General features: G+C 37.8%; 1 protein-coding gene across 16 annotated transcripts in view; it reads left to right on the plus strand.

Moving 5' to 3' along the window:
- Positions 1 to 27,509, plus strand: part of PIKFYVE (phosphoinositide kinase, FYVE-type zinc finger containing) — an 82,197-nt gene that overhangs the window by 10,629 nt on the left and 44,059 nt on the right. For 11 of the 16 annotated variants that reach the window (XM_055573305.1, XM_055573303.1, XM_055573302.1 and 8 more), the window contains 11 exons: positions 510 to 628; positions 1,365 to 1,536; positions 5,368 to 5,575; positions 6,390 to 6,479; positions 14,132 to 14,270; positions 15,545 to 15,702; positions 18,443 to 18,554; positions 19,502 to 19,649; positions 20,202 to 20,369; positions 25,413 to 25,472; positions 27,064 to 27,193. In XM_055573305.1, coding sequence (XP_055429280.1) covers positions 510 to 628; positions 1,365 to 1,536; positions 5,368 to 5,575; positions 6,390 to 6,479; positions 14,132 to 14,270; positions 15,545 to 15,702; positions 18,443 to 18,554; positions 19,502 to 19,649; positions 20,202 to 20,369; positions 25,413 to 25,472; positions 27,064 to 27,193 — 1,504 coding nt within the window. The other 5 variants (XM_055573309.1, XM_055573310.1, XM_055573311.1 and 2 more) reach the window with 4 other exon arrangements.

The raw sequence follows: 27,509 nt of genomic DNA on the forward strand, positions 1-27,509 counted from the left end.
GCATAAATTACCATCCTGCGTGTTCTGAAGTCTGTCAGACTCTGAGGTTGGCTATTAAATTCTTTCCTAATGATCTGCAACACAAGCCTTTGGTTTTATGATCTGTAAGGCCTAGCCAAACTGTTCAGCCCTGTTGCTGACCTGATGACTGTGGAGACTAGGCTAGGATAACTCACTGACATTGCTTTTCCTTCTGCTAAATTTCTAGCAGAGATTTATTCTGACCTGGGACTGAAGGGCCCAACAAATCACTAATGAGTTTTATGCCATGTTAAGTGATGCTCCCATCCAGGCCTCAAAATCATCAGTGGTCTCAAATGGTGCTGTCTCAGTCCTCATTTGCTTGTGAAGCAGTGTTTTACACTTTAAACAGCCTCTTACCCTTATAAAGACTAGTTTTAACTCTCAGTCTGTGTCACTGGCTGGCGAACATAACTATATGGTAAAAGTAAGAAGCACTTTGCATTGATACTATTAAAGTAGTTTTTTGTTTTGTAATCCTAACTCAGATACCAGAAGGAAGGCAGAACCTACTTTTGGAGGTCATGACCCTCGCACAGCTGTTCAACTCCGAAGCCTCAGCACAGTATTAAAACGCCTCAAGGAAATCATGGAGGGGAAGAGCCAGGTATTATCTAGATTCTTTAGAAGATTACTTATTAAGCACTTATATGGGGATCATGCAGTGCTCACTGAAAATGGTACAATGCCACTTGAAAGAAAGTTCAGTTAATGTTTACTCCAACTGTGGACAGCAGATTTTTACTTTAAAATAAGTTCCTTATTTTAATTTATCAAAATTTTTTCTTTTTATGGGTTATGCTTTTTGTGCTGTGTTTAAAAAGTGTTTTTCCAACCCAGGGGCAGTAAAAAATGAACCATGGGAGACTATCTTCCATGGTTTCTTCGAGAAGCTTTTTTATTGATGTGAAGGTATATGGATCAAGATTCATGTTTTTCCCCATTGATGTCCAGTTGGACCCAGTACCATTTTCTTTTTTTAAAGACCATCCTTCACTGATTGCATTACAGACCTTGTCATAAGTCTACATATATGTGTGAGGGTGTGCCAGGGCTCTTCTCTTTGTTCCACAGCTCCGTTTTTCCTTACACTAATACTTTGTCTAAAATTACTGTAGGTTTAGAATAAATCTTAATGACAGACATTATAAGTCCTTCAGCTCATTCTTTAAGATTGCCTTGGTTGGTTCTCTTGAACTTTTGCATTCCAATATGAATTTTACAAATAGCTTGTTAATTTCTGCAAAAGAAATTTTCTAGGATTTTGATTAGCATTGTAATTGCCTTTGCATTTTGATAAATCAGTATTTTCAAGAAGCCTTCACACATTTTTATTGTTGCAGGATAGTGACCTGAAGCAATACTGGATGCCAGATAGCCAGTGTAAAGAGTGCTATGACTGTAATGAGAAATTTACCACTTTTAGGCGCAGACACCACTGCCGACTGTGTGGGCAGATTTTCTGCAGTCGTTGCTGCAATCAAGAAATCCCTGGAAAATTTATGGGTTATACAGGTAAATGAGCTTTATCGACATTTTTACAGTTTTTAAAGGTCACAGCAATAAAATAGTTGCAATAGGGGACCCATGTTAAGTCATTGTTTATTTTGGACTTTATGTGTGAGACATGGGGAGAACAAACATGAGGGAGACACAACTTTGTTTTAAAGGACTTTGTAGTCAGGTAATAAAGTAGATGGAGATGTTCATAAATAACAATAGTAAGACAGTGTATCATAGATGGTAGTGGAAAATCCACGGCACCATTCATGTTTATTAAGCAGGATGGTTAGAGTGATGGTTAGAGTGGTTTATGTTACCGTGAGAGTTTTTATTTTACAAAATACAAATTTTGTATTTTATATATACAAAGTATATGCAGATATATATTCCTTAACACTGTGCTCTAGCAAATTACATTTACTAATATTCTTTCCTGAACTTTAATATAGAATATTATAGAATAATATAGAAATTTAAAATTATTTATTGAAGCAGAAGGAAACTAAGCAATGGTGTGTGTAGTGATTAGGGAGTGGAAGGTGTGCAGAAGTTACCAAAAAGAGAACATTCTCAGTATCTCTCTCATGTTATTTTTATTATTCACTGAAAATTTCTTTTTAAACCTAAACTGCTTCAGAGTTCAGACCCCAATTATGTTTCATCCAGATTATGGCTACAGCCTTTTAAAGTTTTTTTTACCTTTAATTTTTCCCTACCTCAGATTCTTTTTTCATACTCTAGTCAGTGTCCTGTTAAATGCTAGTTTGATCATGTCAGGGTATGTCCCCTGCCTAATACCCTTTCAGAGCTCCCATTACTCTTTGGGTAAAATCTTGTCTTTTTAATGTGGTTGATACCTCAGTTGCCTAGGGCTCTCTTAACAAAATACCACAAACTGAGTGGCTTAGAATAAACAGAAATTTGTTGTCTGGAGGCCAGAATTACCATAATTGCCCTTACTCCCCAGGTCAGGGAAGAAATATAGGGGTTTTGCCATTTGCTGAGGATGTCTATTCCAGTTACATATTTTAGAACTGGGCTATAGCTACTAGTGGCTCTGGGGACCTGTTGAACCCACTGTAAGATGGACCGGAGCTGAAACTCGATTGATCATGACCTCTGTAAGCCCCTGCTGACTTGAAATCATAGTAACGTTTTGGGTTCTTGGTATTAGTGTTAGTTCAGAGCCAAAGTCCAGTAATCCCCTAAAAGTTTGACTATTACCTTTTTCCCAATGCACAGTCACTCTGGTAAAAGGCTATAGGTCCTCAGAGGAGACCTCGTAGGAAGATTAACAGTATCTATTTTTTGGCAGTGTAGTGGATCCCTACCTCAAGGTGACCCAGCGTCGATTCAGAGAACTGTGGGCCTGAGAATTTGTTGAGGGGTCATGACTCATTTTGATTCAAGATAGACTTTGGTTGTCTTGATCTAGAACGCTTTTTCTTATACAAATCCGGTAAGGATTTAGAAGACTGCCCATTTGCTTTAGGAACACCCTGGTCAGAGGTGTCACAGATCTCTATATGTGTTATACTATTCTGGTTACTGCTTTGACTCTGATGTCCGTTCATGCTAACCTTGTCTTTTGAGATTAAATGCCACCACTCTGCCCCTGCCAACCTGGGATCCAGTGGTCCCAGTGCATTTAGGTTTTCCAGTTCAGCACCAATAGTTCCATGATAATTCCCACAGAGAGAGGTGACTACAAAACTCTACAGGGGATGCTGGTGCTCCCCTCACAGATCTTTTTTTCTCATAGTCATGGTGAAAGGTATGTGCCCTGGGTCCTCCTGGGGCAAGTGAGCAGATCTTACCTGATAAATCGGCTCTTAGCAGACTCTCTAAGCCTTTGGATCCCTTCCTTTAGAGCATTCCACAGGCCTTCAAATTATTGGATGAGATGCATCCACATTATGAAGGGTAATCTACTTAAAGTCACAGATTGTAAATGTGAATCACATCTTAAAAAAAAAAAAAACCTTCACGGCAACAACTGGACTATTCTTGGACCGACTCATCAGTCTTGCCAAGTTGACACATAAAGTTGACCATTGCAGTTGGGATAATAGATTCTGAACACAAACGTGTGTTGTGACCCTGAATACCTAGAATACTTAGGCACCTAGAAACAGATCAGTGGATGTTATTATTGTTAATGGTAGTAGCAGTGTTGTCTTTGTGTCTGCCTTACAACTTTTGAATTGTATGTGTCTGTTGTCTCCAGTGAACTGAGGGGCTGTGTCTTGTCAGCCTTTTCAACACCTCATGTAATTTTTTTTTTTTTTTTTTACTGCTCTATAGGCCCTTGCTGGTGAGGATTCTCCATGAAATGAAAACTTTTCTGGTCAAGCTTGGCTCCCTTAATTTACCTGATCATTTTCATTGTAATAGCTGACTGATTAAGGGAGATTTTCTTTACAGTGTAAGAACCAAGCCTTTGTTGTGGCAACTTAAATACTTTTCTGCAGGAAGTAATTTTATCTCTTTTCTGAAATTCAACCTTGGTCAGCTAGTGGTGGTATGTCCTCCACTCTCATTTATCCTGGGCTAGAGTTCAGTTTTTTTTGGTGGGGGGAAGAGGTTTGGGGTTGGTGGTGGTTCATGATTGGAGACATTTTTCTTTAGATTCATCTGTTGAATTGTGTTAGAAATGAGTAACCCAACAAGTGATACTTAATTTTGCTTAAAATACATGCGTAATTTAATAAAATGGAGTACTATAAAATAGTTCTTAAAAAATAAGACCATATATCGTCCTTCGTAGTAATTATGGTAAAAACCCGGTACAGTTGACTTCTAGAAGTCTTTTGTTCCTTGTCATTTCAGTTTTCTAATGTTAATGGTAAAAAGAAGATAGAATTGTTATGTAACATGTTATTGGTAAAGTTTAATTATCTTACCTCCTTTTTTAGTATGCTAAGATGTTATAGAATCACACAAAAAATTGTTACAGAAGAACAGGGTAGAAATGAAACTTATATTTGGGTAGGACTGCTTCCAGGAAAAAAACAAACACTTAAAATTATTAAATAACCTTATTGTCTTCCCAAGAATATTTCATTTCCATCCTAACTTTTACCATGAGAATTTCCTTTATAGTTCCCCCAACCCGTATTTCTTATTGTTTGTAAGCCAGTTTTGTTTGTTTTTAAACAGTTTTTGAAACTGTGCCCCCTTGTGGAGGTCAATCTTTATGACTTCACATAAAGAACTAAACATTTTCCTCCTTCCTTGTTACCGAGGTAAAAAGTGTTCCTTCTATTTGTGTTGGTTTATGTATTCAACTAAAATTTTTTTCCCTGAACCTCTGTCTTTATCATAGATTCCCTTACTTCACTTCTAGAACCTTGAAGAATACTCTTGTAGCAGAGTTTTCTAGTCCAAGTTATTATAAATATTTGCAGTAATTTGGGTAGCTGGATGGAGTTATCATAATTTTGGTTTTTATTAAAAATTTTTTTTATTATTTTATATGGTAAATTCTTATTTACCCACATATTTGCTCTTCCTGTTGCTTTTCTTTCTTTTTTTAAATTGGAGTACAGTTTTAGAATGTTATATTAGTTCCTGCTGTACAATGAAGTGAATCAGTTATATGTAGACATATATCCCCTCCCTCTTAAACCTCCCTCCCACCCTCTTTGGTTTTAAAATATATAACAGAGCTAACAAAGTTACTTCACTTTTAAAACAAGGTCTTGTTTGGTAGTCTTTACTTGAAGATGGTTCCCTGTTATTAGATTAACTATTAAGCCAAGGGTTTAATAGTTCTGGTAAGTAGATAGGTTAGTTATCATCTAATAAGTTTTCTTCTTCTTTTTTTTTTTTTTTTCCTCCTAGGGGACCTCCGAGCCTGTACATACTGTAGAAAAATAGCCTTAAGTTATGCTCATTCCACAGACAGTAATTCCATTGGTGAAGACTTGAATGCTCTTTCAGACTCTGCTTCCTCTGTGTCTGTACTTGATCCAAGTGAACCCCGTACACCTGTGGGGAGTAGAAAAGCCAGCCGCAACATATTTTTAGAGGATGATTTTGCTTGGCAAAGGTACAGTCACTTATGTATCTGCAGTGCTATTCCACTAAGTTATGGGGACTAACAATAAAATATTTGAGCTCAGGATTTCTACCCCAGAGTACTTCTGTTTTGTATATGTGATGTGAAGAGTTCTATAAGTCACTCATTCAGCCAATTTTATTGTTTTATTGCCACCTGTTATACTTAATAACTAGGGCTTCCCTGTGGCTCAATGGCAAAGAATATATCTGCTTGCAATGCAGGAGATGTGGGTTTGATCCTTGGGTTGGGAAAATCCCCTTTAAGAAGAAATGGCAACCCACTCCAGTATTCTTGCCTGGGAAATTCCATGGACAGAGGAGCCTGGTGGGCTACAGCCCAGGGGGTTGCAAAGATTCTGGGCTTCCAAGGTGGTGTGGTGATAAAAGAATCCACCTGTAATGCAGAAGATGCAAGAGACGAAAGTTTGACCCCTAGATCAGGAAGATTCTCGGGAGTAGGAAGTGGCTACCCACTCCAGTATTCTTGCCTGGAAAATTTCATGGACAGAGGAGCCTGGTGGGCTGTAGTCCATAGAGTCTCAAAGAGTCAGACATGACTGAGCATGCACGCATGTGCACACACATACACACTCACTTAATAAACTTCCTCCATTGATCTTTTGGTATTGTTATCCCGAAGACAAAATTTATCCTATTTCTACCTCAACTGAAAGAAGAAAATAATGACCCATAAGCTCATTATTGCAGAAAACAACCTGCTTTTAAATGTTATAGCACTCTATTGAAATTGGATTTGCCTGTAACTCTCAAATCATCTCAGTATATTCCTATTTTCTTTCTAGTTTAATTCATCCAGACTCCTCAAACACTGCTCTTTCAACAAGACTTGTATCTGTTCAAGAGGATGCTGGGAAATCTCCTGCTCGAAATAGGTGAACTGCCAAATGAAAACGCTGTGTTCTGTGCCTGTTATGTCTGTTTTTTCTTTTTTACAGTATTGAGAAGAACAAACATAAAATGGATAGGATTGATTTTTGTACATTTTCTTAGCTCTAAAAGCCGAATTAAACTTTTGTTTCCTTTTAGCTAGTCAGCTGTCACTTGCATTCTCACAGTGGCCCTTTTCTACTCTTTTCTGCTGTCTTCAACCCTACTTTCTTCTGACTTATTAGCAGATGACTTCACTTTCAGCTACAGAGCAAAAAGGGGAAATGACAGAAGGGGACGACACCAACTCTTAGCATCAGTTACCAACTTGATTACATTTGGAGCTCATTCTTTCCTCTTCACCTTGCTTCTCCATTTGTATTCTGCTTGTCATCCCTTATTCTTTTGTATTCAGTTCAGTTCAGTCGCTCAGTCGTGTCCGACTCTTTGCGACCCCATGAACTGCAGCATGCCAGGCCTCCCTGTCCATCACCAACTCCCGGAGTCCACCCAAACCCGTGTCCAATGAGTTGGTGATGCCATCCAACCATCTCATCCTCTGTCGTCCCCTTCTCCTCCTGCTCTCAATCTTGCCCAGCATCAGGGTCTTTCCCAATGAGTCAGCTCTTCGCATCAGGTGGCCAAAGTATTGGAGTTTCAACTTCAACATCAGTCCTTCCAATGAACACCCAGGACTGATTTCCTTTAAGATGGACTGGTTGGATCTCCTTGCAGTCCAAGGGACTCTCAAGGGTCTTCTCCAACACCACAGTTCAGAAGCATCAGTTATTTGTCACTCAGCTTTCTTCATAGTCCAACTCTCACATCCATACATGACTACTGGAAAAACCATAGCTTTGACTAGACGGACCTTTGTTGGCAAAGTAATGTCTCTGCTTTTTAATATGCTTTCTAGGTTGATCATAACTTTTCTTCCAAGGAATAAGCGTCTTTTAATTTCATGGCTGCAATAACCATCTGCAGTGATTTTGGAGCCCAGAAAAATAAAGTCACCCACTGTTTCCACTGTTCCCCCATCTATTTGTCATGAAATAATGGTACTGGATGCCATGATCTTAGTTTTCTGAATGTTGAGCTTTAAGACAACTTTTTCACTCTCCTCTTTCACTTTCATCAAGAGGCTCTTTAGTTGTTCTTCACTTTCTGCCATAAGGGTGGTGTCATCTGCATATCTGAGGTTATTGATATTTCTCCCAGCAATCTTGATTCCAGCTTGTGCTTCCTCCAGCCCAGCATTTCTCATGATGTACTCTGCATAGAAGTTAAATAAGTAGGGTGACAATATACAGCCTTGATGTACTCCTTTTCCTATTTGGAACCAGTCTGTTGTTCCATGTCCAGTTCTAACTGTTGCTTCCTGACCTGCATACAGATTTCTCAAGAGGCAGGTCAGGTGGTCTGGTATTCCCATCTCTTCAAGAATTTTCCACAATTTATTGTGATCCACACAGTCAAAGGCTTTGGCATAGTCAATAAAGCAGAAATAGATGTTTTTCTGGAACTCTCTTGCTTTTTCCATGATCCAGAGGATGTTGGCAATTTGATCTCTGGTTCCTCTGCCTTTTGTCAATCTAGCTTGAACATCTGGAAGTTCACGGTTCATGTAATGCTAAAGCCTGGCTTGGAGAATTTTAAGCATTACTTTACTAGCATGTGAGATGAGTGCAATTGTGTGGTAGTTTGAACATTCTTTGGCATTGCCTTTCTTTGGGATTGGAATGAAAACTGACCTTTTCCAGTCCTGTGGCCACTGCTGAGTTTTCCAAATTTGCTGGCATATTGAGTGCAGCACTTTCACAGCATCATCTTTCAGGATTTGAAATAGCTCAACTGGAATTCAGTCACCTCCACTAGCTTTGTTCGTAGTGATGTTTCCTAAGGCCAACTTGACTTCATATTCCAGGATGTCTGGCTCTAGGTGAGCGATCACACCATCGTGATTATCTTGGTCGTGAAGATCTTTTTTGTACAGCTCTTCTGTATACTTTTGCCACCTCTTCTTAATATCTTCTGCTTCTGTTAGGTCCCTACTATTTCTGTCCTTTATTGAGCCCATCTTTGCATGAAATGTTCCCTTGGTATCTCTGATTTTCTTGACGAGATCCCTAGTCTTTCCCATTCTGTTGTTTTCCTCTATTTCTTTGAATGGATCACTGAGGAAGGCTTTCTTATCTCTCTTTGCTATTCTTTGGAACTCTGCATTCAGATGCTTATATCTTTCCTTTTCTCCTTTGCTTTTCGCTTCTCTTCTTTTCACAGCTATTTGTAAGGCCTCCCCAGACAGCCATTTTTCTTTTTTGCATTTCTTTTCCATGGGGATGGTCTTGATCCCTGTCTCCTGTACAATGTCATGAACCTCCGTCCATAGTTCATCAGGCACTCTATCAGATCTAGTCCTTTAAATCTATTTCTCACTTCCACTGTATAATCATAAGGGATTTGATTTAGGTCATACCTGAATGGTCTAGTGGTTTTCCCCACTTTCTTCAGTTTCAGTCTGAATTTGGCAATAAGGAGTTCATAATCTGAGCCACAGTTAGCTTCCAGTCTTGTTTTTGCTGACTGTATAGAGCTTCTCCATCTTTGGCTGCAAAGAATATAATTAATCTGATTTTGGTGTTGACCATCTGGTGATGTCCATGTGTAGAGTCTTCTCTTGTGTTGTTGGAAGAGGGTGTTTGCTATGACCAGTGCGTTCTCTTGGCAAAACTCTTATTAGCCTTTGCCCTGCTTCATTCTGTACTCCAAGGCCAAATTTTCCTATTACTCCAGGTGTTTGTTGACTTCCTACTTTTGCATTCCAGTCCCCTATAATGAAAAGGACATCTTTTTTGGGTGTTAGTTCTACAAGGTCTTGTAGGTCTTCATAGAACTGTTCAACTTCCGCTTCTTCAGCGTTACTGGTCGGGGCATAGAGTTGGATTATCGTGATATTGAATCGTTTGCCTTGGAAACGAACAGAGATCATTCTTATTAGTCACACTATTAATGTTCCTTATATTCCACTTCTCTCTGCTGACTCCTTACTATCTGCATTTAAACAAACTCAGGTCTTACCTATTAAAAAGAAACAAACCCCCTTCCTTTGTGTTTTGCCTACAGTTTTCTATATTCTCAATATATTTTCTTAGCTAAATTCCTTGAAATAGTTGATTATAATTGTTCTGTAACTGCTCATTTCCTTTTCAACCTGCTAGAATTTTACTAACATCCACACCTCCCCCTGAAAACACTTTGAGTTATTACGAAGTTAATTGGTGAGTAAGTTGTTATAAACCCAAAGGAATAGGCATCTGACTCACCATGGTTTATCATACATTCAGTTTATTCTTTCAGCAAGTGCTTAATAAGTGCCTGCAAATTAGGTATTTGTAGTACAGCAGTAAATACAGTTATTAATGTGCCGTCCCTCGTAAGGTGCACCTCATTTGCTAATGTGATTCTAGTTGTCTTTCTAGTAAGAATGAGTTTGCATCGATTCATCCAAATCAGAGCGCCTACTCTGTACAGGGTATTGTCCTCAGTTAGCTTTATACACTTTATTAATGTCTGGGAGCTTAGGTTTATGAGATACCTGGGCTGGGGTAAGGTTGAAGTCTGTAAATATGGAATAATGCAGGAACAGGTTTATGTTGGGAGGGGACAATGGCACCCCACTCCAGTACTCTTGCCTGGAGAATCCCATGGATGGAGGAGCCTGGTTGGCTACAGTCTATGGGGTTGCGAAGGGTTGGATAGGACTGAGCGACTTCACTTTCACGCACTGGAGAAGGAAATAGCAACCCACTCCAGTATTCTTGCCTGGAGAATCCCAGGGATGGAGGAGCATGGTGGGCTGCTGTCTCTGGGGTCACACAGAGTTGGACACGACTGACGACTGACGCGACTTAGCAGCAGCAGCAGCAGCAGCAGCAGTGAATCAAAAGTTTAAAGCACACAAAAGCATAAGGACTAGGGGTGGAGGATGGAATTTTAAAGAGTGTGCTCAGTGAAGACCTCACAGAGAGGGTGATGTCTGAGCAAAGACTTGAGGATGTGGGGTAGTAAACCATGTGGACATTTTATAGAGCAGTTTACCAAGCAGACAGGGAACAGCTAAGTTCCCCAGAGGAAACATGCCCGGCAGGGAGTAACTGGGAGCCCTGTGTACCAGGAGTAAAACCTGTTTCTGTTCATTGTAAGGATTTGGCATTTAATCAGTGAGTGGGAAGCTGTTATAGAGCTTCATTTTTTATTTATTTTTAGAAAGTTTTATACTTGCAAAAGAGTTGCAAGAAATAGAGTGGAATAAGTTTTCATACATTCTTCATTAAGATTCACTAATTTACATTTTGCCCATTTACTTTTTTTTTTTTTTCCTGGACTGTTTGAGAGTAAGTTGCAGATATCATCATCTTTTACTTAAAAAAAAGCTTATAAACTTCATTTTGTGGAGCAGTGTAGGTTCACAGCAGAATTGATTGGAAAGTGCAGAGAGTTCCCATATAGCCCCTCCCCACAACGTCTCACATTATAAATAAACATCCCACACTAGAGTGATATGTTGTTAAAGTTGATGAACCTACAATGACATCATTTTTACTCAAGTCTGTAGTTTGTTTTTGGTCTTGTATATTCTGTGGGTTTGAACAAATATGTAATGAAATATATTCACCACTGAAGTAGAGATCAGAATAGTTTCAGTGTTTTAAAAAATCCTCTGTGCTCTACTTATTGATCCCTTACTCCCCCCAACCCATGGCAGCCACACACCTTTTTATTGTCTTCATCGTTTTGCCTTTTCCAGAATGTTACATAGTTGGAATCATACAGTATATAGCCTTTTCAGATTGATTTCTTTCACTTGGCAATATGCATTTTAGTTTCTTCCGTGGTTTTTTTTGGCTTGATAGCTCATTTCTTTTTAGCATTGGAGAATAGTCCATTGTTTGGAACTACAGCAGTTTATTTATCCACTCACCTACTGAAGGACATCTTGGTTGTGTCCATGTTTTGGCAACGATGAATAAGGTTTCTATAAACATGTATATGCAAGTTTTAGTGGGGATATATTTTTCATTCATTTGGATAAATACTAAGGAGTGTGATTACTGGATCCTACAGTTAAGAGTATGTTTAGTTTTGTAAGAAACTGCTTTCCACAGTAGCTGTACCAACAATGAATGGGAGTTATGTTGTTCCCTATCCTTGCCAGTAGTTGGTGTCATCTGTATTCTGGATTTCAACCATTCTGATAGGTGTATAATGCTGACTCATTGTTTTAATGTGGGATTCCCTTATGACATGTGATGCTGAACATGTTTTCATATGCTCCCATCCTTGCTGTCTGTATACTTTCTTTGGTGAGGTGTCTGTCTAGGTCTTTGCCCTGCTTTTTAACTGAGTTGTTTTCTTATTGTTGAGTTTTTGGAGTTCTTTGTATGTTTTGGATAACTGCCCTTTTGTCAAAGAAATTTTTTGCAGTTGTTTTTTCCCAGTCTGTGGCTTGTCTTCTAATTCTTGATGTTGTCTTTTGCAGAGCATAAAAGACATATTTATGCTCATCATTTTTAATTGTAATGAAGTTAGCCTATCAGTTTTTTTATGGATGATGCTTTGGTGTTGTATCTAAAAAGTCATCTCAGTACCCAAGGCCATCTGGATTTTCTCCCATGTTATTTTCCAGGAGTTGGCTTTGCATTTTACATTTAGATCTGTGATTCATTTTGAGTTAATTTTTTAGAATGGTCTAGGTCTAAAAAGGTCTGTGTCTAGGTTAATATTTTTTTGCATGTGGAGGTCCAGTTGTTCTAGCACCATTTCTTGAAAAGACTATCTTTGCTCCATTAAACTGCCTTTGCTCCTTCATCAGAGATTAGTGACTGTGTTATGTGGATCTGTTTCTGGGCTCTGTATTTTGTTCCACTGATAGTGTTTGTCTGTCTTTCACTAATACCACATTGTCTTTGTTACTATAGCTTTATGGTAAGTCCTTAAGTTGGATGTGTCACTCCTCTGTTTGTTCCTTCCATATTACGCTGGCTGTTTTGGGCCTTTTGCCTCAACACATAAACCTTAGAATCAGTTTTTCATTATCCACAGAACAGCTTGCTAGCATTTTGACTGAGATTGTATTGAATCCATAGATCAGGTTGAGAAGTACTAATATCATGACAATACTGAGTTTTCTTATCCATGAACAATGACTTTTTCTCCATATACTTAGTTCCTTGATATCTTTCATCAAAGTTTTGTAGTTTTCTTCTTTCAGATCTTGTACATATTTAGATTTATACTTGAGTATTTTGTTTTGGGGAATGCTGATGTAAATGATAGTGTGTTTTAATTTTTAATTTCATTTGTTCATTGCTGGTATAGGAAAGTGACTGACTTTTGTATATTAATCTTGCATCTTGCAACCTTGTTATAATTTTGTGAGTCTTTTGGTTGATCTTTTCAGATTTTTACATAGATGGTCATCTGTGAAGAGAGACAGTTTTAATTCTTTTTTCCCATTCTGTATTCCTTTATTACATTTTCTTATTGCATTAGCTTATGCTCCCAGTATGATTCTGAAAATAAATGTTAAGAGAGGACATTCTTGCTTGTTCCTGCCTGAGCAGTTGAAAAGACAGAGTTGCCATTTATTGATATGGAGAAGACAAGGAGGAAGAGTTTAGTTTTAGACATGTTGAATTTGAGATACCTCTAGACATCCAACTGAGATATCAGATAGTTGGATGTATAAATCTAGAGTTCAGGACAGGTATTCAAGTCAGAGACATAAACTTGTGTGGTGTTGTCTTGTGAATCATATTTAAAACTATGAACCTGTGTGAGAACATCAAGAGAGTAAGTGTGGAAAGTGAGGAAGTAAGGACCAAGGACCGAGATTGGGGAAATGAAGGGGAACCAGAAAAGGAGACTGGGAAGGAGGGATGAGTGATACGGTCAGAGGAAGCCAAGAGAATAGGTTGTCTTAGTAGCCAAGAGAAGAAAGTATTTCAAAGAAGAGGGAGTTATCCTGCTGCTCTGTCAAGTGAGGAGTGAAGACTTGACTGTGAACAATAAATATTGGTATAGGCAGCTTCAGTGGGTTGTTCAGGATTCTAGAGAGAGTGAAAGAAGAATTGGGGATGAGTTTTGTTGTACTGAAGCAGGGGAATGCAGCAGAGGAATGCAAAATCAAGATAGTGTTTTAAAAGATGGGACAAATTACAGTATTCCTTTTGGTATGTGTAGGAATGCAGAGATAGCTACATTTGGACTGATGCTTTATATTCATCAGTTCAAAAAGAAAACACCCTAATTTTCATCATTTTAAGAAGAGTTTGTACCTATTTTGTTTGGGATATTAACTGCTATATGCACTACAAATATAATTTTTTCTTACAGTCCTCTCGTAATGACTTCCTTTTAAACTTAGCTTGAAATAATTACAGGCTAACATAGAAGTTGGAAATAATAGTGCAGAGAATTCCTGGATACTCTTCCAGCTTTCCCAGTAATAGTGTCATACATAACCATCATAACTACTTTTAAAAGTGCCCCTAACATTGGCAAGTAAGCATTTATTTAAAAATGAACTTTCACTGTAATTCTCTCTGTCGATGAACAATTTACAACTGTGTTTTCACTTTCTGTTTTCAATTTTCAGATCAGCCAGCATTACTAATCTGTCACTGGATCGATCTGCATCTCCAATGGTACCATCATATGAGACGTCTGTCAGTCCCCAGGCTAACCGAACGTATGTTCGGACAGAGACCACTGAGGATGAACGCAAAATTCTTCTGGTACCAGTCCAGTATCTTTGAGCCGTTGCAAGTTTTGAGCATGAAGAATGTTTTGTCTCATTGATTTTTTTTTTTTTTTTAAGGCAAATGAAATTGAAATAGCCAGTTAGCATATTAATTAAATAGAGGAACTAATTTGCTTAAGTTTTTATTAGGCTCACCTGAAATTGGTCAAGCAGCCCATGCTCGTATGCTGCATTAATATTTTCTTGACCACTATAAAGATCAGAATTCAGGTGCCTCTGTAATTCTAGAGCTTAACTTTGAGTTATATCCCAGATTGCTGCTTAAACTTTGGAATATGTTTCTCATACATGTGGAATACTTTTTAGACATTTAATATTATATGTTTAAGTAGGTAGTAATCAGTTTATTGAATTTATCTCTGTAAACTACTGTGTTCAATCATAAGAGTGACTCAAAGAAATGGAAGATATGGTTTCACTCCTTAGGTTTATAATTCAGAAAGTAAAAATGAGGTCAATGAGCAGGTCTGTGATAGTAAAAGAAGTAATACTTTAGTAGTAAAAAAAAAATAGAGCGCTAGTAGTGGAGAAGTTGGGAAAGGCTTTAAACTGAAAGGCTTGCACTGGATCTTGAAGGATTGAATGGATTTGGGTGGGCAGTGAAGGAAGAAAATCTTATTTAAAGTGTGGGGGAAGGTATAGAGGTGAGAATAAGCCTGGCATTTTCCATGGACTGAATTAGAGTTTATGATTTGGGAGAGGTTTGGAAGGATGTTAAGTTTGATTCTGTGGGCAATGAGAATGGAAAGTTATTTGGGGCTACTTGGTGGAAGGTGGTGAATTCAGTCTTTGTCAGTTTTAGATTAGAACCTGTAGATGCTGAGCAGTGTTGAAGTGTTCTTGAGCAGGGAGTAATTCCCTGATGAAAGTTGGGTATAGGTGAAAGTCTGATGAAGTGAAAGCTACAGAAACAATTACTGTAGGGTAACGTGATTGTTCCCTTCTTATTCGTTCTGTCTCCAAAGAGGAATGTGAAATTTTCTTTTCAGATAATCAGGAGACTGATAATATATTGAAAAAAATTACTTGGGATAGTTTTTCCCCAAGAGAAAAAGTTGTTTGGAATTAGATGAGCTGAGTACAAATTGTTCTCCATGCATGTGTCATTTCTATTAAATCATGTAAGTTAGCTCTGACAAAGAAATCTGAATTGAGTTTCCTTTCATGAGTCTAAAAGTCACAGGAGGAAACCTGAAAGTGTATAGTATCTTTCTCAGGAGTAATTGCTTGCTTATAATGTGATTTCAGGACAGTGTTCAGTTAAAAGACCTATGGAAGAAAATCTGCCATCACAGCAGTGGAATGGAGTTTCAGGATCACCGCTACTGGCTGAGAACACACCCCAATTGCATTGTAGGAAAGGAGTTAGTCAACTGGTTAATCCGAAATGGACACATTGCTACAAGGTAATGGGTCTTAAGAAAAATGTATGAATTTATTTTTAATGACATGTCATAAAGGGAACAGCTTTCTTTGTGAGTAGGATGCTGTTTGATTTCTGCGTTTGGTGTTTGGGGTGTTAGTTACTCAACCCTCCTCCCTTCTGTGTTGGAATCAGTAGATGCAAGGAGCCAAATGGGGGTCACAGTTTACCTTATTTATTAAAAGCAGAAATGTGCAGTAGTTCCCAAAACTCAGAGCTCTGCAGTTAAGCAGGATTGGGGAATATAGCTAGAACCTAAGGCCGCAGTCGGAGAAGGCAGTGGCACCCCACTCCAGTACTCTTGCCTGGAAAATCCCATGGACGGAGGAGCCTTGGTGGGCTGCCGTCCGTGGGGTTGCTAAGAGTCGGACGCGACTGAGCGACTTCACTTTCACTTTTCACTTTCATGCATTGGAGAAGGAAATGGCAACACACTCCCGTGTTCTTGCCTGGAGAATCCCAGGGACGGGGGAGCCTGATGGGCTGCCTGATGGGTTGCACAGAGTTGGACATGACTGAAGCGACTTAGCAGCAGCAGCAGCAGCAAGGCCACAGTGGATTCTCCTGTTTCTGCTCCCTAATGTGGACTTTCAACCTGTCTTCAGAGCTGGGTCCATTAGCCACACCTAGAGTGTGCTAGCTGGCCTCACAAATCATTTGTGTGAAAGCACCAGACAGGTCCTGTTGCCTTTCAGGGTGGTGTGTCGCTTTGCTTTTCTGCTTGTTTAGAGTAGCTACTCCTCCTCCCATAGGAAGAAACAAGTATGTGGAAGAGAACAAACAGCTGTAAACAGTGAAGCTCTGGCTTCCAGTTTGGATTGTATCTTTTTTTAACTTTATGCCCTCTGTGAAGTTATTCAGTCTGTTTGAGACTTGACCTCTCAGCTCCAATGAGAAAAATATGAAAATATGATCCTGTGAAGAAGCTGTGAAAATGAAATAATATGGACTAAATTTTTTGATAAATTATAAAATGCCATATAAATCCAATGTGTTAGTGTCTATTTCATGTATATATATGTGTGTGTGTGTATGTATAAATAGATTTTATACCTACATCTATAATATTTGGTATTATCTTCTTCTCAAAGACTGTAAGCTCCTTAAGGACAGGAGCCATACTGTTCTCAACAGTCTTTTTTATCCTCCTCTACTAAGTACAGGGGTGTGCTTGCACAGTTGCACTAATCTCACAAGAAGGCAATGGCAACCCACTCCAGTACTCTTGCCTGGAAAATCCCATGGATGGAGGAGCCTGGTAGGCTACAGTCCATGGGGTCGATAGGAGTCGGACATGACTGAGTGACTTCACTTTCACTTTCATGAATCAGAGAAGGAAATGGCAACCAACTCCAGTATTCTTGCCTGGAGAATCCCAGGGACGGGGAAGCCTGGTGGGCTGCTGTCTATGGGGTCGCACACAGTTGGACAAGACTGAAGCGACTTAGCAGCAGCAGCAGCACATGCTAGCAAAGTAATGCTCAAAATTCTCCAAGCCAGGCTTCAACAGTACATGAACTGTTCAAGCTGGATTTAGAAAAGGCAGAGGAACCAGAGATCAAATTGCCAATATCCGTTGGATCATCGAAAAAGCAAGAGAGTTCCAGAAAAACATCTACTTCTGCTTTGTTTACTACATCAAAGCTTTTGACTGTGTAGGTCACAACAAACTGTGAAAAATTCTTAGAGATGGGAATACCTGACCACCTGACCTGCCTCCTGAGAATTCTGTATGCAGGTCAAGAAGCCACAGTTAGAACTGGACATGGAACAACAGACTGGTTCCAAATCAGGAAAGGAGTATGTCAAGACTGTATATTGTCACTGTATTTAACTTATATGCAGAGTACATTGTGAGAAATGCCAGGCTGGATGAAGCACAAGCTAGAATCAAGATTGCTGGGAGAAATATCAATAACTTCAGATATGCAGATGGCACCACCCTTATGGCAGAAAGCAGAGAGGAGCTAAAGAGCCTCTTGAAGAAGGTGTAAGAGAGTGAAAAAGCTGGCTTAAAACTCAACATTGAAAAAGCTAAGATCAATGGATGTGAGAGTTGAATTATAAAGAAAGCTGAGCTCCGAAGAATTGATGGTTTTGAACTGTGGTGTTGGAGAAGACTCTTGAGAGTCCCTTGGACAGCAAGGGGATCCAACCAGTCCATCCTAAAGGAAATCAGTCCTGAATTTTCATCGAAAAGACTGGTGCTGAAGCTGAAACTCCAGTACTTTGGCTACCTGATGTGAAGAACTGACTCATTGAAAAAGACCTTGATTCTGGAAAAGATTGAAGGCGGCAGGAGAAGGGGATAACAGAAGATGAGATGGTTGGATGGCATCACTGACTCTATGGACATGAGTAGAGTGATCTCTGGGAGTTGGTGATGGACAGGGAAGCCTGGCGTGCTGCAGTCCATGGGGTCGCAAAGAGTTGGATATGACTGAGTGACTGAACTGAACTAATGATGCTTGCCTTGAGTACTTGTTGATGTTTGTGTAATTGAAATTAGGTCTTGTTGGGACTGCCTTCTCTGTAGGTTCTTCTTTACTATGGTACTTGAGAAAATCTTTTAAGTAAGCTTCAAATCTCTCTTGCTTTATCCCTCACCTATCCAAGGACTGTTTGAAGTTCCAACTCTGATTAGAATAGAAAATAAATTGTTTGTGTCTCATCTTGTAAAATTATTCTCTTAAAAGTTTTTGTTTTCTCTGGTCTTGATTCAGGGCACAGGCTATAGCAATTGGACAGGCAATGGTGGATGGACGTTGGCTGGATTGTGTCAGTCACCATGACCAGCTCTTCAGGGATGAGTATGCGCTGTACAGGCCGCTGCAGGTAGTGTTCAGTGGTACGGCTGATGAGAATACAGAGAGCTTCGTTACCAAGTCTTCCTCGTCATTGGGAATAAAAAGTAGTTGAGTTATCCAATGATACACTTTTCTAGTATGTTGTCCCTGCCATTTGAGGAAAGCTCTAACATTTTTACTTGGTTGGTAGTTGTGATGAAAAACCCTTTGAAATCCCAAACTTTTCAGTTTGTGCAGCTTTTCTTAAGCTTGACTTTGTAGTGTCATTTACCCTCAGTGGTTTTTAATTTTATTAAGTCTGTTTTTTTTAGGATTAAGAGGAAGTATATGTAATAAAATCATTAAGAAATTTAATGTTACTGTTGCAATAGATTTTGACTCCATAGCAGTATTAAATTGTATAACTGATAAAATGGTGAATATTCTTTTTCTTTTCTGTTTCTTTAGTTTGATTAGGAACATGGAAATCACGTACTTAGACGTTTTAAAAAACTTTAACATAAACTTTTTGTTTATATTAATTTGATAAAATAATATCCAGTAACACCTTTGTGAACTAAAGTTGGAAAATCATTGGGTAGAAAAGATGGATGATCCCAAAGACTGGTGGTGTTATGTCTGAAAATCTAACAGTTTTCCAAGTTGTGTCCTAGAATTGGCACAGGGTTATGATAAATTCTAAGCCATCTTCACTCTCAGGAATAAAAGAAATGAAACACTATAAAATCTGTATAATATGTTTGGTCATAATATGGTGCCTTTTAGCCTGCTGATTCGTGAATATTATAGTTGTAAGAGTGGAATTGCCAGTTATAATGCTGGCTTACAACTTAAAGTTTCTACTTATTTGCTTATTTAATATATTCAGTGGTTAGCCTTATACAAATATTAGGCTAGAATTTATTTGTAGTGTGACAGCCTCAACACTGTTGCCATTGTGGGTCAATTGCTTGGATTCTGTCTTGACTCTTTCAGAGTACAGAATTTTCCGAGACCCCTTCTCCGGACAGTGACTCGGTGAACTCCGTGGAAGGACACTCTGAGCCATCCTGGTTTAAAGACATCAAGTTTGATGACAGTGACACTGAGCAGATAGCTGAAGAAGGTGACGATAATTTGACTAGTGAGTTTCACTTTCTGACGTTTTAGTTTTTATGAATCATTAACGTGTATGTATGATAGAGTGTTTTTTTTTATTTAGTTGGAACAATCCTACTATTAAGTTTTATGGCTTCAGCTAAATGTAAAGAACATCTGATAGCAATCATTGTCCTAGATACAGTATTTTCTTAAGAAAGCAATTTGTTAAATCACTGGTGTTTTCAGATTTCGCTGTAGTCTTTAGTTTGCAGCAGCTTAAAAATAACTCTGAGCTAATAATATTGCAGTAGACAACTTTCTCACCTCTTTGCTATGATATCAGGCCTTCTCTCTGCAGAACCTCCAATATATTTCTTTATTTAAAAAATTCACTTTATATTTAACTGGTTCAAATTTTATTAAGTCTACACAGAAGTATCAATACATGAAAATACTGTATCCATTTTGGTATTGCACATTGGGCTTGTATATTAAAAAAAAAAAACATTTTTCTCCTTTCCTCCAATACCCTGATGAAACCCGTTTTTACTCCCCTCCTCTCCCTATATTTCTTTCCCCTCCCCAACACTAAAAGATTCTGCCAGTCCTAGCAAGCGCACATCAGTCAGCAGTTTCCAGTCCACAGTGGACAGTGACTCAGCCGCTTCCATCAGCCTGAACGTGGAGCTGGACAACGTGAACTTCCATATCAAGAAGCCCTCCAAGTACCCACATGTGCCCCCTCACCCTGCTGACCAAAAAGGTAGGAGGGAGTCACCACCTGGAATCTGAGCACAGGCTGGAGAGTTGGGCCGTGGATCTCATCCGGCCTGTCCTTCTTGCTTTCTCTGTCCCCGTGGCTGAGGGGATTTGCTGTGGGTTTTGGTCCACCCTTTCTCATTTTTCCCACACCTCTTCTCGATATGTTTTTTTTCTTTTTGGTTGGATATTTTTTTTCTTTTTGGTTGGTTCCAGTTCCTTTCATTTCTTGTTTCCTCCCTTAGTATCACCACACCCAGCTTAAAGCTTTTAGTCATTAAAGGGAACAGCATCTGACTGCTTTTCCCTTAGCATAATGTGCAACTTCCAAGGTGGCATTTCTTTGCATTATAACATGGATGTTCTGCTCTATTCATTTCTCTGTTTTCATTTAATATTTTAAAGCCTCTTTGCTTATGCTGTTATCCAGTAGCATAGTGTTTCACTAAACCTTTCCAGGTGCTTGAACTAGACTGGCGAAAAACATTCACACATTACAAAGCATCTTTATTACTCAAAATGCTTGTTGTGTACATGCTGTATTTGTAAAAAACTTTTCTTCTCTAATACAAAAAAAAATCATTCTTTTAGCTGTCCTATTTGAGGTTTCAGTCTACTGACTCAAAAATCTTAATTCAAATGACATTTGGTAGAAAAGGAAAAATAAGGTTAAGCCATTAGTAAAATTGACCATAGCAGTATACAGAAAAGAAATGCTTTTTTTTTTTAAAAAAAAATAGATGATGAGGCTTACTTTGTTGGATATAATTAAAAGCCAGTTTAGGTTTAAGAAAAGGAGAGACCTGACTAGCACTGAACATGAGTGAGATACACCTCTTTATCAGAATCCTCAAAGCAGAAATTGGAAAAATGATGGTGAACATTGGGTGAGTAGGAAAGTGAAGCAGACTGGGCACTTGGGTGACAATTAACTGTAGATGGTGGTCATGTGGAGGATTTGGATTTTTGTCATATGAATGACAGATGTGGTTCAGAGGTGGCATGATCTGTCTTGATAGAGGTATCTATTCCCTGGATGTAGTTGGTGGCAATTTCATTGTGCTGCAAGTAGAGTTATAAAATACTTTTTTGACTTGCGGATGATTTCATCTCGTGGAAAGTTAAGGAGCTTTTGAAATCATGAAGAAAGTGAACTGACATCATGAAATTCATAATAGCAAAAAGTGAGCTGCTGAGCCCAGTTAAACATTTGCTTTAGGAAACCCAACTTCATAATCTTAGGAGAAGAATGAAATAGAAGGCCCCGTTGACGTTTTGACAGTGCACCCTCAAATCACATCTCTAAGGAAAATGAAAGGGGATGCACTGACAGTTGGAAAATCTGTCACAACTCCACTGGCAATTTTCTGACCTCAACCTTTAAAAAAATTTTTTTTTCTACAAAAATCGTGAGAGCCTTCATATGAGGATCAGTCTGAAAGAGGGGTCAGTGCTTTTAAAAAAGTGGCAGGTTAGCAGAAGTCCAGACTGTACTGAAGACTGTAGGGAATGTCAAGGATATCTTGGAAAAGATTTTTAAAATGGTGATGCAAAGAAAGAAAAGTTAGGTCAGTTATTTGGGGAAGTTGATATAATATTAACTGAAGCTTTTTTTTTTTAAACTTCTGTCAAGATAAGAAAGAACACTCACTGCTAAGAAGAAGTGAAATCCAAGATACTGAGGAGATGGAGTGCCTGGTTGTTGTTGTTATTTTCCCCCCCTTCTAGTTTTATTGAGATATAATAGACAAAAAAGCAGTATATAATTTTAAGATGTACAGTATGGCTCAAACGGTAAAGTGTCTGCCTGCAATGTGGGCAACCCGAGTTCGATCCCTGGCTCGGGAAGATCCCCTGAAGAAGGAAATGGCAACCGACTCCAGTACTCTTGCCTGGAAAATTCCATGGACAGAGGAGCCTTGTAGGCAACAGTCCTTGGGGTCGCAAAGAGTCAGACACAACTGAATAACTTCACTTCTTCATCACAATATAAGTTTAGTGAACATCGATCATCTCACATAGATACAAGATTAAAGAAATAGAAAAAAATTTTTTCTTTATGGTGAGAACTCGTAGAATTTACTGTTAAAAATTTTCACATATGATATATACTTGTGTTGATTATTGTGTTATACATTACGTCCCTGGTATTGAAAGTTGGTACCTCTTCACTGCCTTCATCCAGTTCCCCTTCCCCCATGCCCTCCCTCTAGTAACCACCAATCTTATCTCTTTTTCTGAGTTTGTTTTTGAAGTATAATTGATCAACAGTGATTCCATCTTTCTATACATTTTGAAATGATTGCCAGTTCAGTACAATATGTCACCATATAAAGATACTACAGTTACTGAATATATTCCCCACATGATACATTTCATACCCATGACTTAGTTATTTTGCAACTGTAAGTTTGTACCCTTTCATCTCCCTCACCTATTTCTTCCCTTCTTCCACTCTCCTCCTCTCTGGCAACCACTTGTTTGGTCTCTGTATCTATAACTCTATTTCTGTTTTGTTTATTCATTTGTTTTGTTTTTAGACTCCACATATAAGGGAAATCATACAGTATTTGTATTTCTCTGACTTATTACACATAGCATAATACTCTCTAGGTGAACCTATGTTTTCACAAATAGCAAGATTTCATTCCTTTTTCATGGCTGAGTAATATTCCAGATTGAACCCAGGTGTCCTGCGTTGCAGGTGGATTCTTTACTATCTGAGCCACCAGGGAAGCCCGTATATGTGTATACACACACATACCAGAATAATTACCTTTTTTCTTAGTATTGATTTCAGAGAGCCTGTAATTTGAGGACTTTTACCCCTTAGTAAATGTTTCTGGCTTTCACACTTCTCTCTCGTTAGCGTTTAGCATAATAACAAGAATTATTTTTTTTTCTATTTTGTGAAGTTGAGACATAATAAATTGTTTTTTTCTACATTGTAATTAAGAGGAACACTGGTTACCAGAGAATAAAGTCATCAGAATGATCTAGTTCAGAAAATGAAAGAATAGTAGATTTCCCCTGCGTCTGGTTTTCATTTCTCTTAAATACAAATGAGAATGGGTGATTCTTACCTTTCCATTAAAATTAATGGTTACTAAAATTGTTAAATCTTTTCTTAGGGATCATTCTCTAGCTTTTAACACTGAGGAAATATGAATTTTTAACATTTGTTTAAGTATCTATGCTTAAAAAGATGCTCATGTTTTTTGTATTACATAAGCTAACTCATTTTCAGAAACTTGTAAAACTGACTGTGATCTTCTGGTTTGATTAATTTCTCACTATTTGTTATGGAGAGTTATGCAGTTAAAATATATTTTATTATGTGTTGGAAGCAGGATTCTGAACTGTTCTTGGAAAGTTAGCAAGTAGTACTTAGAAAAGAAAATGAAAAGCATGACTTCCTCAAACCCCTAGACCTAACTCCACATTTACAGGGAAACATGGGGATATAAGAGCAAGTTAAACAGCACCATGAGGAGACAATCCGTCTAATCCAGAATGTGACATTTGGCCTGAGTTCTTTCAAAATTCAATATCAGGAGAAAGAAAAAGATAGAAGGTCTACTTTAGATTAAGAGAAAATGAAGAGACTGTAATGTATGAACCTTAATGGATCCAGGTTTGAGGGGAAAAAAATTTATTAAAGCATTTTGGAAACATAAACTTGAATATGGACTAATATGATGATTAAAGAAATTGTCAGTTTTCTTAAGTGTGTAAATATTATGGTTCTAGAGACGAATGTTCTTATTTTTTTAAGAGATGCATGCTGAAGTATTAGTGGTAAAATGTCATGATACGTGTAACTTCAAATGGTCTGGGAAAAAAGCACACAGAGAAATCAGATATGGCAAGTCATTAACAATTGTTCAATCTCGGTGGAGGATATATAGGGTTTCCTGTATGTTTAAAGTTTTTTCATAATAAAATGGGGAAAATCCATTGCTTCTGAAATTTTATATATATATATATACACACACACATATATATCCTTTAGACTGAAGAGTAAAGCTTCTAAAGCCTCTGTATATTAGTTGGATAAACAGGCATTGGCATTATTAATTTCTGTGAGGGAGGTGTAGAAATAAAGTATAATATCTGTTTTCACTGGTCCACATACTTGATTATATTGTATTTGGCATGGCACACTTGAACTTGCTAAATTTTTTTCTCTCTGCTTTTTTGTTTTGAAGGATGAGTGTATTGGCTTTTGAAGCCCTTTTGTTTATAAATGAGATCTACTTGAAAAGAATTTTGTGGATCACCTTTACCTTAAAGACTTAAAATGCATTGTGGTTAAATTTGCACGGTAGAAAGAACCTCATTTGAGCTGTGCTTGGTCACAGACCTAGAGGAAAGGTCATGCGAAAGTAAAGAATAAGTTTCACTTGTAATATTTAATATTCTAAAAGTTTTGAAAGAACACATTCAGAGTGTGTTCAGAAGTTATCTTTTAGCAACTATTTGGAAGTGTTTGGTTAGAATTTTTGAAACATTAAAACTCAAATTAAAAACTAATATAATCCTGATAAGTTATATCTTAATTCTCTTCCATTATCATTTTTGTATTAATTTGTTTTATAGCTTATATTTTGAAATTCAAAAAACCCCACCTTATATTTTTTTTATGCAGTGTGTTTTCTATCTGAACTCATTATTTGTTACATAATATGGCTATGGATGAGAAAAAGAGTGTAACTTTTTAGGCTTGTCATGCAAATCTGTGACAGACCTCAGTTTTCATAAAGCAGTTCAGATTTGATAAGGGAAAAATGATCTGTTAAAAAGATTATCTGTCATTGCTGTCTCATGGCTCTGTTGAGTTATTAAGTCTATCAAGTTTAGTATGAAGTGTGCAGAACAAGTTATAAATCGATATTTTAGCCTAAAGTTTCCGTGACTTGGCTGTGACGGGTTTAGTGTGAGTAATACTTTGTGTGTGGGTGTGTTTTCTGTATAATTATGCTAGCCTGTTATAGTCATAGGCCTGTCCTTTCCTTCCTCCTCTCTCTGTTCTCTCCCTGGCATGCAGAGTATTTGATTTCTGACAATGGAGGACAACAGCTATCAATAAGTGACGCCTTCATCAAAGGTAATTTTATCAAAAGCTATACATGGGATGATGTTTCTTGTTCATGGAGATATACTGTGGGCCCAGGATACTGATTGGCACTGAGTGAGTACTGACAATACATTATATTGTTTTAGTACCATAGGAACACAGTTTTTCAATATGTGTAGTAGCCTTGAGACTGCTGAGAACCAAAAATATAAACTTGGACTTAGTTTGAGAGGTCTCTGATGTGAAAAATAATTGTTTAAAAGTCTTTGCCTAGATTTTGAATTTTATTCATTTAAAGGCTTTTCTATATCACGAATATACTTTTCTGTATCACGAATATAGTATTAAGTATTGATAGACATATCATCAAGTGATTGTCAAGCTTATCAAAAAGCCATAGGCAGATCTCATCTAATTGAGGATGCTGCTTGCTCTCTGGATTTGGACAAGTGGACTGAAGGAAATAAAGAACTAATTTTGCTTATCATTTCCTTGGGGATGAAAGGAAGTACAGAAGAATACAAACGTTTCCTAACCCCATCCCTACTTAGCTTGCTGTGGAGTGAAGACACACTTATTTGGTCCATAACATGCTACAGCTTAGGCCTCAGATAATGGGAGGGTTTCACATAAAAGAGGGCGAGCTGGTACAAGGGCAGCTGCTGACAGATAGTGTCACAACTTAGTGTTTCTAAATTCACCTTCAAGCGTCTGGTTCAACCAGATGTTTATAGACCAAGGGTTTTACATAATTGAAATGTGCTGTTCTTGTACCTCACTTGTCATGGACACTGGCTTTACTCTGGAGGCTGCTGGACTGTTTAGTTGAAGGTTTTTTGTCATTTGTTCAGTTTAAGAGGGAAAAGACTAGAGAATTTTTACCTCTTTTCTTTCCATTTATTCAATCACAGTTTCAAAAGTTATTTAGTGAGCATCTTTTTTGCAAAGCATTTAGTATTACCTATTTTTTTTTGTTTTGATCATTTACAAAATTTTATATAAATTACTATTTACCATGTTTTGATTTCTTCACAGTTAATTTTTTGGTCTGACTTGTAAAAGTTTTGCCAATTAAGAAGAAAGCCTTTTTTGTTCTAGTATTGAAAAAGAAACACTGAAAGGATTGTATGAGTAGACTTTCTAGACTGTCATATCCTGGTTCAGACGAAGCAAAGCTGAGCTTTTCTCAGCACCCACACTATCACAAGTTCTCCTTGCATTCTGATATTTGTTGAATGCAGTGTTCAGTTTGTGATTTTATAGGGAAAGTTAACCACCTCTCTTTTTTAATATTCCCAGATAAATAAAAAGACTGTAAACAAATCTCATTTCATTTGCTTTTCAAAATCCGTATTTATAGTTACTTTTTTGAGAGCCCTGGTTGCTTATGTAAATTTACTCTTAACACTTCTGTCTCTGATTTTGGCTGTTGAGAATGTTGACGATCTAACTCAGACTTAATTTTTTTATCTATGAATTTAAACATGTCCTTGCTTTTTTTACATCAATAATTTGAATCGGCTAACTTAAAAATTTTAAAAAGATAAGTTGGTGATTTCTAAATCTCTGAGTAGATGGTATAAAACTTGACAATGAATATAATTTCTTATTTTACACTTAGAATCCTTATTTAACCGTCGAGTTGAGGAAAAATCCAAAGAACTGCCTTTCACACCTTTGGGCTGGCATCATAACAACCTGGAGCTGCTGAGGGAGGAGAATGGAGAGAAACAAGCTATGGAGAGGTTGCTGTAAGGCAGTGAGCTTATTCATTTTAATTCTCCATTTTTCTAACCTTAAGTGACTTGATAGGCATTTGTATAGTTCTTCCTTATAAAGTCAAACATGCTAACATTACTTAGGAAATGAAGCCTGTTCTGGTGAAACTTCTAATAAAGCAGAGAGTCCTAGTTGTGCTTGTCTATCCCCGTTGTTTTTTATGTGTTAAAATTTAATTGAATTAAATAGGGCATTTTTTTTTTATCAAACCCATAGACTTTGTTTTATTTATTTTTCAATTTTTTAATTGGAAGATAATTGCTTTACAGTGTTGTGTTAGTTTCTGCT

The sequence above is a fragment of the Bubalus kerabau genome, chromosome 3 (genome assembly GCF_029407905.1).
Source record: "Bubalus kerabau isolate K-KA32 ecotype Philippines breed swamp buffalo chromosome 3, PCC_UOA_SB_1v2, whole genome shotgun sequence".
NCBI classification, from domain to species: Eukaryota; Metazoa; Chordata; class Mammalia; order Artiodactyla; family Bovidae; genus Bubalus; species Bubalus kerabau.